General features: G+C 49.0%; 5 protein-coding genes across 5 annotated transcripts; 3 read left to right on the top strand and 2 right to left on the bottom strand.

Annotated features, from left to right (window-relative positions):
• Nucleotides 1-1,372: 1,372 nt before the first annotated feature.
• On the top strand, nucleotides 1,373-2,526 carry PFICI_10433 (uncharacterized protein; the record flags this gene model as incomplete). Its single annotated transcript, XM_007839014.1, has 3 exons — nucleotides 1,373-1,653; nucleotides 1,711-1,857; nucleotides 1,911-2,526. The coding sequence occupies 3 exons, from the start codon at nucleotides 1,373-1,375 to the stop codon at nucleotides 2,524-2,526; spliced, it is 1,044 nt and encodes a 347-aa protein (XP_007837205.1).
• Nucleotides 2,527-3,120: 594 nt separating this feature from the next.
• On the top strand, nucleotides 3,121-4,229 carry PFICI_10434 (uncharacterized protein; the record flags this gene model as incomplete). Its single annotated transcript, XM_007839015.1, has 4 exons — nucleotides 3,121-3,225; nucleotides 3,277-3,506; nucleotides 3,565-3,911; nucleotides 3,970-4,229. 4 exons carry the CDS (start codon nucleotides 3,121-3,123, stop codon nucleotides 4,227-4,229), a joined length of 942 nt encoding a protein of 313 aa, XP_007837206.1.
• Nucleotides 4,230-5,421: 1,192 nt separating this feature from the next.
• PFICI_10435 (uncharacterized protein) lies at nucleotides 5,422-6,426 on the top strand (the record flags this gene model as incomplete). The annotated part of the gene is made up of 1 exon (XM_007839016.1): nucleotides 5,422-6,426. The coding sequence occupies one exon, from the start codon at nucleotides 5,422-5,424 to the stop codon at nucleotides 6,424-6,426; it is 1,005 nt and encodes a 334-aa protein (XP_007837207.1).
• Nucleotides 6,427-6,759: 333 nt separating this feature from the next.
• PFICI_10436 (uncharacterized protein) lies at nucleotides 6,760-9,309 on the bottom strand (the record flags this gene model as incomplete). Its single annotated transcript, XM_007839017.1, has 4 exons — nucleotides 6,760-7,797; nucleotides 7,846-8,909; nucleotides 8,961-9,045; nucleotides 9,100-9,309. The coding sequence occupies 4 exons, from the start codon at nucleotides 9,307-9,309 to the stop codon at nucleotides 6,760-6,762; spliced, it is 2,397 nt and encodes a 798-aa protein (XP_007837208.1).
• Nucleotides 9,310-10,612: 1,303 nt separating this feature from the next.
• PFICI_10437 (uncharacterized protein) lies at nucleotides 10,613-12,289 on the bottom strand (the record flags this gene model as incomplete). Its single annotated transcript, XM_007839018.1, has 5 exons — nucleotides 10,613-11,216; nucleotides 11,275-11,626; nucleotides 11,694-11,819; nucleotides 11,884-11,975; nucleotides 12,060-12,289. 5 exons carry the CDS (start codon nucleotides 12,287-12,289, stop codon nucleotides 10,613-10,615), a joined length of 1,404 nt encoding a protein of 467 aa, XP_007837209.1.
• Nucleotides 12,290-12,437: the final 148 nt, after the last annotated feature.

Genomic DNA, 12,437 nt, shown 5'->3' on the forward strand with positions numbered 1-12,437 from the left:
ATGTTGATGCAAGCATTGTTTTGAAAAAGAACACACGATTCTCTTATCATTGCATGAGAAACGTCAGACCACGCTTCATTTACAATTATGCTTCGTGGAATTTTTGGTTACAAATTGACGCCCATGTCCGCCACACTGGCATGAGAGAGTGCAACATCATAGGTCCAATGCATGAGGACAGCATCAGGCATCCCGTGAATGATAACAAAGCTGCGAGACTACAGGATTCACAGCAAGGCCCGAGTAGCGTTTCAAGGCTACCGAGATGTCGTGACGTTCTTGTTTAAAAAGCTTGATAGTCTTGGCCCCAATTAGCATTGTAACGCCGCCCCACGACTCAATTGAGCCTCAAAGGCACGATCGGAACACCCAGCTATGGCGTAGATTAGAACCTGTAGGCCTAGTCGGGTGGTCATAGTGGAAATTTAGCTAACTGGCGAGGTGATCTGGGCCTACATACAGCAAAATAATTAGTCGCAATACATGATTACATGCATCACTTTAATACAGACAGAGCTAGGCGACGACAGACAGACCCATCCTGCCGGGTCCCGAATCGGGGGTCTCAATTCGGACGACTTTCGCTTGCTTGCTTAGATGTGGGCCTCAGTCACTGGACCCCTGGATGGAAAAATGACCTTGTTGCTGATTGATTAACCACTAGTGGTTGTCGAAAGTTGAAACAGAACTAAGAAAAGGGCCCCCAAAGCTCCACGGACAACCGTTGACTTTTTGGGGGCAAGAGAGCTACTCAACTTTATATTTCACCGCCAGCATCCAGCTGGTTTCTTTGACTGCTGAGAATTATCGTGGAGCAGTTATTACTGACCTACTACCTGTTCCAAACCTCTACTTTTTGCTTTTTGCTCTAAAAGCGATCTATTTTGGGCGCGCGGCGAAAGCTCCCGGAATGAGCATCCAGCAGTAGTGCTCCGAGCGCTGCCACAGGGGGGAAATGCTCCACGTCCGGAAGACAGGGTCTAGGGCCTGTATTCCGTCGTACCCACAAGCGATCGCGTAGAAACATGGATATAAACACCGTACGACTTTCAAAAGGAAACATGTTAACCTGTTTGGAGTGAATGGCGACAGGGGAAACTTTCCTGCAATTAAACGAAGTCAAAGACGTATTTATGTAATCCACGAGCGAAAGTAAGGTCGATGGTTATGACATAAAAAGCGATGGACGTCTTCCATCTCTCTGGTACTCGTTTCTGGTCCTATCCGACAACATCATTTACACCCTACCACATTCATTCTTTTTCTTACTCAGTGGCAGGCCCCACATATCTCTTGTAACTCATACAATTCACACATTCTCTCGTTGATCGATTCCATCTCACACTTCATCGATATGTACTCAAGAGTAGCAATGGGCAGCCTGATGGTGTCGGCCGCAGCCTCGGCCGCGGCCTCTTCCATGTTCGGAAAGCGTGACTCCTGGGGACCGGCCGTCAGTTTGGGACCGGCCAAACAGGAGATCATCAGTACCACCACCACCATCTACCCAGGAAAGATGCCTTCTGGCCAGGAGGGTCTGCTGTACCTTTGGCTGGGAATCTCCAATGGCACCGGTGATCTCATCCAGAGTGTCATTGGATCATACCCCGCCGGCCAGAGCGAGTGCAGCGGCGCCGATGCTGATAGCACCTGGTAAGCATTTTTCATACATGATTTCTGGAGGTATTTGAGGCTGACTCTCAAGCAAAGGTGTATCTCTTCCGAGGTCTACGGAAACACTGATGCCGGTGTTCCCAACCAATGGGTTGGAGAGCTGACAACCGCCGACGTCAACTACGAGAACGGTATCCTCCTCAACTACACTCTCATCGACAAGGAGAGCTACCTCTGGCTGCAGTGAATACCCCGAGAGTCCAAACAAGCTAGAATGCACACTGACAAGCTGAAAGGACCATGACCGATGCAGTCACTGGTGATCTGCTGTCTACCTTCAACAAGACTTCTGGTCCCATGCTGGGCTGGGGCACCGCCATTGAGTGCAACGACGACAATGGCAGCGAGTGCACGGGAACCATCTCCGAGCAGACTTGGGTCAACTCGACCATCATTCTCGAAGCCGCCGATGAGACCTTCATCGACACCCTAGGTGCTTCCAACGGTGCTACCTATAGCGATATGCTCACCACGGACGGCGGAAAGACCTGGACATTCGCGAAGCTCACCATCCCCGCCATGACTTCCCAGGACGATAGCAGCAGCAGCAGCAGCAGCAGCAGCCAATCTGTCTCGTCCGTTATCGCCGCCGCCAAGACATCAACTGCCTCCAAGACCGCGACATTTTCCCAAGCCATCTCTGCCCCGACTGCCAGCTCGGCGGCTGCTCAGGCCAGTGATGCCACTGGTGGATTCGGTGGGTTCGGTGGATTCAGTAGCTCTGGTTTCCCCAGCGTTCCCAGCCAGACTGCGAGCCACCAAAGTGGACGCCCAAGTCAGAGCGCCTCTCCCTCAGGCCACTTTGGCGGTCACCGGGGCGGCGGTCGATGGTTCGGTAACGGAAAGCTGTAAATGCGGATGATTTGCAGCCGCATTGATTCTTTTCGACGAAACCCGGCGATGAGTAGCTATTTTCTTGTACATATACATCACTTTCGTGCGCAACTGCACCTTGAATATATATTTAGCTCCAAGAGGTTTATTAAGCCTCGTGACATAATCAGAATGGCCCCCGTTACTATTTGAATCGTGAAAGTGTCCATAATACTGAGGCAATGTGTATTTAACCACTGAGATGATGGGAAGCGTGGCGTAATTCAAAAGCGAAATATTATAACGGCGTTGCGATACACTCCAGCTCTGAGATTGAATTGGTTGGATAGGATGTTAACTGTTCGTTGAATTGATCCATGCTGCACGCCTCTCGTGGTCGTTATAATGACACAATCCACTCAATTCTTCGCCCCTGAGGTTATCCACTGTTCTGGCAAAGCTTTTATCCATCAAGTATACTTCATGCCCGCCAATTATTTTAGGTTTGACGGGCTTAACCCAATTTCCGGCTTAACCCCGATTAGAATTTCCCAACGTGGTGAAAAAGCGAAAGGTATTCATTTGTATGAACATTTGGTCTGGTATACTCAAACAACCAGGTATACGTACACAATGGTCAAAGTCGCGATCGCAGGAGGAACGGGAGCTGTCGGGCGGGCTCTTGCAGAGACGCTTGCCCAGCAAGAGGTACATGAGGCAATCATCTTGAGCCGTCGAGTAAGTACTTGATTCCGTCTCTTCCAGTGGCTTAGGTAATAATCATATCAGGAGTCAAGTAATGATACTGCTGTCCTCCCAACAGTTCAGGCCAATTATGATGACTTGGACAGCTTGACCAAAGTTCTTGCAGAACATAAAGTCCACACTGTCATATGCGCGTTTGCTATCACGGGGACTTCACTCAAGAAGTCCCAGATGAACCTCATCAAAGCCTCGGCTGCCGCGTCTTCTGTGGCGAGGTTTATTCCTACCAGCTTTAGTATTGACTATCCCAGGGAGTAAGACTGTTCCAACCACGCAATGCACGGAGGTTTACAGCTAACAGTTTCGTTGCAGTGGTGTAGATATACTGCCCCCTCTGCAGGACTACTTTGACTGCCTGGATGAGCTAGCAAAGGCTGAGCTCGAATGGTCCGTGGTACTCAACGGGATATTTCTGGATTACTTTAGTGCTCCGCCCATCAAGTCATATCTGGCGCCGAACGCCTTTGTTATTGCCATAGCAAACAATGCCGCGGCCATTCCGGGTACTGGTGATGAAATGGTAACGTTTACACATACTTTTGACGTTGCCAGATTCCTAGTCGCAGCCCTTGACCTAGACAAGTGGCCCAAAGAGCTTCGGATTTCTGGCGACGAGATGACATTCAAAGATTTTGTCAAGCTGGCGGAAGAATTCAAAGGTAGATAAACCCCCCAAACCCACTTTCAACGATGATTTATTGATTTGATATGAAATAGGAACCAAATTCACCGTATATTACGATTCCATGGACAAACTGAAGAAGTTTGAAATAACAGAGCTTCCTCAACACGAATCTCTGTACCCGAGATTCCCGAAGCAGAGATTCCAGTGGTTCCAGTCCATTTTTGAACAGTGGACAGTTGCTGGGCTGGCACATATTCAGAGGGAGGGATCACTAAATCAGACATTTTCTGATCTGAAGCCTTTGAATATTCGGGATATGCTCGAGCAGTGCTGGAAGAAGTCCCTCGAGTAACCTGATTTGAAGGATCTTTACGTTGCGACAATAGTCAGGCGGTGTGTGGGAGTAGACCAAGGTACATGTTGTAACTGAAGTAGGCTGCTAGATCATTAGAAAAACCATCAAAGTGTGATATTGTGGCGCCACTCATAGCTCATCATGAGCTGTGCCCGTATTGAAATGAACAAGATTGTAAATCTGATTTATCTCCAAAGTACATGTGCATATTAGTCAGCAATCGCCAATTTCTACGAAATGCGATGAGAAAATGGTTTACTGTCTGCTTTCCAGTTCATTGCAGCGTTGAGCTCAAGGCCGTTTCCAGTGACTGTAGCTGCCATGCCCTGATTGAGGACAGTTTAGTAAATATGTACATACCCATATAAATCAACAATCACGTTAGTAGTCTAGTATGTTGAGGACTCTGGTCGTCACAGTTCGTAGTTAATTTTGCTAGTAACATCATCCCTAGGGTACGTGATTAGACATCGGAGTACAGTAGCCACCGTTGAAGCCCGAAGCCTAGTGCCCGACCACTTGCATCTTGAGCGTCTACTATAGCTCTTCTAGGGATACACTAGCCTTGTACCACCCGGATCGATGTTTGATTCGCCAGCCAATAAAGTGAGATAAGTTACAACAAATCTACATATGGTTGGAGGCTGGCATTTTTTGCGTAGAATTCTCGATACGAAGTCCACGACCCGAAAGCATGTCGCGACGATCAATTCAAGCACGCAATAAGGTTTTCCTTGCGATTGTCCTCGCATAGATCCGTTAATGCCTAAGTCCGGCCGAGTCATGACTATATCAACCTGGTAAAACTTTTCAGGAGTGCTCCACAATCAATGTCATTGTTATTTAGCAGCATTGATATTTTAATGTTTTCAAGGAGTCTTCGTCGTGAGCATGGAGTATGGGCCATGTCCATGAGGCAAACTGTGGCCCGCATGCTTTTGATGGTTAGAATTATTCAAGAGCATCCACGGAGATAAAGACAAAAATGCATCCACTCCTGAGATTCTTGGCAATGCTTTGTAACTTAAAGTGGTGTCCATCCAAATGTGGGGCAGCGCAATTCCTCAAGTGAATCTGGAGATCTTTATATACGTTTCCTGGCATTCGTCGATTTTACATCTTCCTCTTGCCAGATCCGTCAAACTCATCTACTGAATTTATCTGGCTTACTGAGAACAGCCTCGCAAAGATGCTGCCATCGACGTATTTGCGTGGCCTTGTTGGCCTTTCAGCCGTTCAAATAGCCTATGGGCGACCTCATTCCATCAGAGGCGATACCGACCAAGCGATGGTAATACAATTAATACCAGAAGTTCCATCCCTTGAAAACCTCGCGATCCGTCGTAATGGAGATATCATCACCACATCTACCCGGTCTTCCTCTCTTTACCTCACTTCTCCACGCAAACAGTACGGGGCTGATGCTATTTTGCTTCACCAATCCTCGAATCTCAATGCTCTTCTCGGCATAGCAGAGTTGGAGGAAGATGTGTTTTACATTACGGGTGGTGCTGCTCTCACTATGCCCAATCCTTTCAATGAGGTGTGGAAAGTGGACCTGCGTGGTCTTCAAATTTCTGCCAATGGTACAATTGTCCAACCACCTGCCATCGTTCTTGCTGGCAACGACAGCACCGGGGGCTTATATAATGGCATGACACATTTGGGCACCAACGACACGAATAATATTCTCTTGGCTGACTCCCTGCTGGGCACTGTCACACGTCTCGATGTTACGACTGGGGAGTTTGCAGTAGTCAGCCAGGACCCGCTCCTCGCCACGCCCAATACAACTAACCTCGCGGTCGCTGTCAATGGAATTCACACTTACGGCAATTTTATATACTTTACCAACCTGAACCAGGGAATATTCGGCCGCATGCCGATATCGCTAGCTACTGGCGAGCAGACAGGCGCCGCAGAGATCCTTGCTACAGGACTCTGGGTGGCTGACGACTTTGCGCTCTCCGTCGATGGTCAAAAGGCTTGGGTTGCTATGAACGGACCAGACGTCATCATCGAGGTTGATATCGTGGAAAAGACGAGCCGTGTTGCCTTCAACTCCAGTCTACTGGGCGCCGCCTCGTCAGTTGCCAAGGGCCGCGTTTGTCAAGATTTGCAATATTTATACGTCACCACATCACAGTCCAATGGCAACTCCACCATTGGCGGTATTGTCAGATTGCCTCTATAATATTTTGTTCGGCAATGGCATGTCTGGCCTGGAGTTACGGAGTAGCAGTCAACGACCATAAAGCCCTACTTTGTACTTGGGGATTCTATTCATCTAGTTTATGGTTATGGTACCAGTCTTCTCAGCATCAAGGATGACCCACGAATCTGCTTGATCCCAATGGAAGTTTTACGTGGCGTGTTCCGGGCGTGTATTGGAATTCCTGAATAGTCGCAGCTTTGATGACAGTTGTTCAGATGAATGAATTGCTTTAGACAACATTTGCCAATTAGCCTGGTCGCCTCCAAGAGGATTGTGCAGTTCTTTTTACCATACAAGCTAGAGTGAAAGGTTTTAAGGGTACAGCACATCTCCCTCAATATTCAGCAGGCGTACATTCGTAGCCAAATCCCGTGCGGTAACCTGATGGACGACACCGGCGTCGTCCCAGTCAAAATCAACGGAACCCCCACCACGAATGCGCAGCCCCTGAACATTTCCACCAGCCCAGGCTGCGGGAATGGCGGGACCAAGAACTACTTCTCGAGTCCCGTCAAAGCTGCTCGATACTGGTAGATCCACAGCCAACATGCTCAGCCCAGCTCCGACAAGGCCAAAATTGGCGTCAATCTGAAAAGCACCATATGGCTGTAAAGATCCTGGCGCACCACTGGAAAAGGACAGACCGTTGGAGGCAAAATTTTCGTCAATCGTATAGCGGTATTCGTAATACGCACGCTCAGTGTTGTTCAACAAGGCCCAGCAAGCTGATCTCCAGGCCTTGGCCCAGCCCGGGTCCGAGTTCTCGAAGCCGGTACCACGGCTAGTAAGAGTGGTGTTGACGGCCGTCTGAATTGTCGAATTACTATAACCGCATTGGAGCGAGTTGATGGACCAGCCAGGGTACCATCCCACAAGCTCGGAAATATGCCGGTGCTGGTCGTTTTTGTAGTCATTGTAGACAGATTCAGGGACCTTCCACTCCTTGATCTGCCCCCAAGTACCGAAATGCAGACCCTTGTCGACAGACGCTAATAATGTCGTAATGTTGGCCAAGAATTCATTGTCATTATCGTTCGCGGCTGGAGCCCCAACAAGAACGATTTCAAACAATTGGTGAAGAAGTTGCTGCCAGTGTGTGCATCCAAAGGTCGCCGGTCCGTGCTCTGGGGATATACAGGGCACCACGACCAGCGAACTATCGTTGGAAAACTGATCGACCTGGAGCTGATTCAACCAAAACTCCGCTGCTCCTTTCAAGAGGGGCCAACCCTGTTCAGACCACCACTGAGAATCCTGCGAGTACTCGTAATTGTCCCAAACATGTTGCATCATCCAGGCCGGTGCAATAGCATAGTCTGCAGACGTCTCATATGATTTCATTCTGCATGGCTGTTAGCGTCTTCGACTATTAGGTAGCAAGCATGCGCGCAAGCAAACCATAATGGCTTCCCCAGTGTGTCCGAAAATGTTCATTTCGTCATGAGTGACCCAACCGCTGGCTCCGTATAGAAGCTGAGCTGTTTCGGTACCGCGGGGAACCCAAGTATTTTCCATGTAATTCCACACGCTGACAAGCAACTCGCCCAGCCCCGTCTGTTGTGCTGGCCACAGATTCATCTGCAAGTTTATATTTGCATGGTAATCGCCGGACCAAGCCGCGCTGTCAAGATTGGACCACACTCCCTGTAGGTTTGGCGGCAAGCTATTGTCACGCGAAGAACCGATCAAAAGATGTCGGCCATAATCAAACATGAGTTTCTCCAAATATGGGTCGCCTGAAGTCAGATTGGAGTTGTAATTGGTGAGGAGCAGATCAAGGCTGACACCAGAGGAGCCCTGCGTGTCGGGCAGACTGAGCAGAAAACGGCTCTCGAAATTGCTATAGTCGGCAACATGGGCGGCGCGCAGCTCTTTTTCGGGAATTTGAATAGCTTTGGAAACCGTCTCGGCAACTAGAGGTGCCGGGTCAGCACCCTGAAAGCTATAATTGTACTCCCTGGTGCCCTTGGTCTGGTCGTAGTTGGTCCCCGCCCCTATAACAATGGTCAACGCTGAAGACGAGTTTCCCGGCACGACAAGTGTCCCGGTCTCATTATTGCAGGTACCCGGGGTGGAATTTTGCGCAATGATGTCCCACTTCATTCCAATCGGATTGCTATTCTGTGTATACCCCGTCAAACTGGCCGATTGGGAGTTGCACCCCAAGGTAAGTCCTCCTTGATTGCTGGAGACAATGTTTCCCAAGGCTATAGCTACCTGCGGCAGAAAGTCTGAAGATTCAAGATTGTAGACGCATACTTGATCTGGCAAAGTGCAATATACCGTCGAGGTGAAGTTGGCAACATCTGTAGAAAAGGAGGTCGTGTGAATGCCAGTTTTCAAATCTAGAGACCGGTTGAAGCTACTGAAATCGTCTCTGATGCCATCAATTGTGACCGACAGGTTTCCGGCAGCCTTGAAACTACCATAGGCCGATGTGTCACCATGGAGCGCAGTATCGTCTGGATATTGTGAGCTTTGAATCGCTTTCGAACCGAGTCACATAAGCTCACTCGTTATTCCAGTTGACCAGGTCTCGGCACGGACTTCTGCAAGCACGTCTATCATACTTGTGTTGGGGTTTCCCCCATTATAAGTCTTCTTTGTTAGATTTTGGCCCATCATTAGAAATTGCGGGAGGCAGAAGCTTACGGAAAGCTGGAATGGTCCACCAGACCAGAGGGTGTCAATATTCAGATTGAGCATCTCTTGGCCAGGTTGACCGAAAGGCATTGCACCAAGCCTTCCATTCCCAACGCAATATGCCTGGCGCATCACATCCGTGGAGACTGCTGGGCTGGTTGACCAGAGCGCCCCAGCTGCCGCCAGACGGGCAAAGAGGAGCAAGAAGACTTTCACCATCCTGGAAAATAAATGACGGCGAGACAGATGGGGTGGTCATGGAGTCACGGTGGGGCCAATTTTGAAAGTTCTCATCAGTCTTTAGTATTTGGCCACAGCCACAATATGTTGGTATCTTGAAAGTGGCTAGCGACCCGCGACAACTGCTGATGATTTATCCGACGGATTCGTTGGCAAGAAAAGGGCATTGCGAATTGTCCCTTGACTTGTTAGTACATAGGCATCGTCTCGGTGATCAATGTTGCTCAATCGCCTATCTGGTGATTATATCAAATTACGACTGCATGCATTATTGAGCAGTGGCTGCTACATGCAGCAAGTCTCAACGAGAAATGTCCTGCCTCCCAGCCCGGAGTATTGCAGCGGTACCTTGGCAATCAGTAGAAATTGAACATTGCCTATCAAGCGCCACGGACCGAAAACTATTCGATATTGCACGTAGGTGTTACCTGCAGCTCCGCAACAAATTATTGGTTTCCTACATGTGTGCAAAGAACTGCAAATACCCGGTGTTATAGAATTGCACTTGGTATTTTTGGTTTGCCACCATTGGCGCGCAAAGGTCCCCGCACAGCACCCCGCCTGGAAGTAAAAGCCACCGCTACCGTAAGCTGGGGTGACCTCGGGATGCTGCACCTTAATAAATTCGCACAAGGTTACCCCAATTCCCCCCAATTTGTGTATGCCTATGAGGTGATACAAAGATTCACAGAGGATTAATTAGAATGGTAGTCTGTTCAAATCGGGCACTCCAATCATCCGTGTGTGGGTGTGGAAAGGCTGCATTCTGGGCGCGGAGGTGGTCGGTGGTCCCCTAAAACTTGCAATCCCCAATGTCCGATATGCACGGGGTACAGACAGAGCCTCCTTTAAGCGACGGGATTTCTGCGCAATAAGCCAGCCGTGACAATCTGGTCCGATTCGTGTGCTTTCATCTTGACCTCTTCCGATTCAAGGAACATAATGTTCTGTGGCAAAAGCAGTCACACAGCAGCATTTGGATCAAACCTATTCGTGCAGCCACTATCCCTTCCTGGCATTGTGGAATTGAGTCGATGTGGGATGGACTTTTCTCAAAACGCCGCACTGCTATGGATGATTGAAAGTGATGTAGAAAAAGATATTCCCGGCAGCGTATTCAAATACCTGAGGGTTCCAGATTGATATAGACGTATTGACAATACCAGCGCGTGCAGTTCATTGTAGCCATAACCGTCTGGGGTACTCTGTCAATGATCATTGACCCTTTATCGACGCAGAATCTACCGAGATAACGAAATGTCCAGAACAGTGATGTTAGGCCTCAGACAGTCGCCTTTGCGGCCCCCTTCTCCTCAGCATGTTCAACAATCTCGGCTTCAGCATCAATCTTCCCAACAGCCTGAATTTCAGCCGCATGACTCGTTTCACTGAACGAGTCGGCTACATTTCTGTAGGCCGGAACAAAGTTCACGGCGATAGGATACGTCAAGGCGGCCACGAAAAAGATGAGAGGGATGAACATGGAGAGACCTGTGCCGTACAAATCGGCAACGTATCCCATGAGCGGTGGACCGACAGCTCCGCCCAATACTGCGCCAACCAGAAACCCAGAACCGACCTTTGTGTGGCGGCCCAGCCCTCTCATGCCGAGTGCTACAATGGTGGGGAAACAGATGGACTCAAAGAGTAAGATACAGTATAGCATCGCAATACCAGCATTGCCGCGAAGACCAATGGACAAGGCAGTAAAGACGATGACTAGGGTAAGGAAGCCCAAGAAGACCCATCGAGGTCGCATGAGATATATCAGCCCGACACCGACAAATCTTCCAACGGCGAAAGCTGCTTGACCACCCGCGAGAAGTTGGGAGCCCATCCAGTTGGGAGTATCGGCGCGCACCTCCGTGACGTAATTGATGAAGAAGCTGATCAGAATGTAAGCCAGAAATAACACAGCTTCCTAGGTCATTGGTAGACACTCACCTAGCCACGGCGACTTGACTTGCAACGTAGCAAAATTGAGCAAAGGCTGCGTGGAACAGCCTGTATTGCTTTTGCAGAGGCAGGTCAGAGGCGCCAACGGTGCTTTGCTCTGCTTGAAGCTGCATATCCGCGTCCGTTATCTCTGGAATGACTGAGAAGAAGAAAATCGCTGCCAGGATGAATACAAACACGGCAATGGATAGATATATCCATTGGACATTTTCGAGGGCCGTTTGGTCGTCAAAAGTGAAGAGGACATAGGAGCCAAGTACTGGAGCAACGACAGTTCCAATGCCGTTGAAAGCTTGGGAAATGTTGATACGGATTTCGGCCAGCCTAGGAGGTCCGCAAACTTGAAAAGTATGATTTGTTAGTAATCAAACTTGAAGTTGTTACGAATAAGACCAAGGGGTTCCTACCAGTGATGTACGGATTGGCTGCAGTCTCCAGAGAGCCAAGCCCGTTGCCTATGATGAAAATGCAGGCACAAAAACCGCCAAAACTCTTGGCCTTGATCGCCGCAATGGCGAGAAGCGCTCCAACTCCTGTTCGTCACATTTTAGCTCCGCTGCCATAGTGTCGCAAGCATCAAGAGACTGGTGGACTGACCGTATAAGACAAGGCCATAAATAAAGACAGTCCGGTAGCCAAAGTGCCGAAGAAGCCAAGCAGCATGGCCCAAAGATGCTAAAGGATATGCACTGCATGGAGTAAGCTCAATTCATATAAACAAAAGCACAAATCGTGTCACGATGTCTGCATCAGGACACAAGTGCGGAGCCTACCCAAAGTACGCGGCTTGGAGCCCCGAAGATCTTGCCTTTGTGATGTTGAGTGTGACTTGAAAGTGCTTATTCAGGGTATCGAGAAGGCCGTATGAAAATCCCCAGAGAAAGAAAAGAGTGGTAACAAGACAGATGGGCCAAATGGAGTTGCGAAGAGTGATTTGTGGATTTTGTCGCCGTTCATCAGGTACGCGCAGAGCCCTCTTCTTCCAGAAACCACCTGAGGCCATGGCTAGGATTTCAAAAACGATTTAGTCGTGATCGTGATGCAGTGGAGGAAAAGGAAAGGTAAAGCCGAGACTGAGACCCGCAGTATCAATATGTTACTTTTTTGTGACTGCGGAGCCGGATTTTACAAACCGAAAATCCAAATTCCTA

This window comes from Pestalotiopsis fici, assembly GCF_000516985.1.
Source record: "Pestalotiopsis fici W106-1 unplaced genomic scaffold PFICI_Scf_7, whole genome shotgun sequence".
NCBI lineage: Eukaryota > Fungi > Ascomycota > Sordariomycetes > Amphisphaeriales > Sporocadaceae > Pestalotiopsis > Pestalotiopsis fici.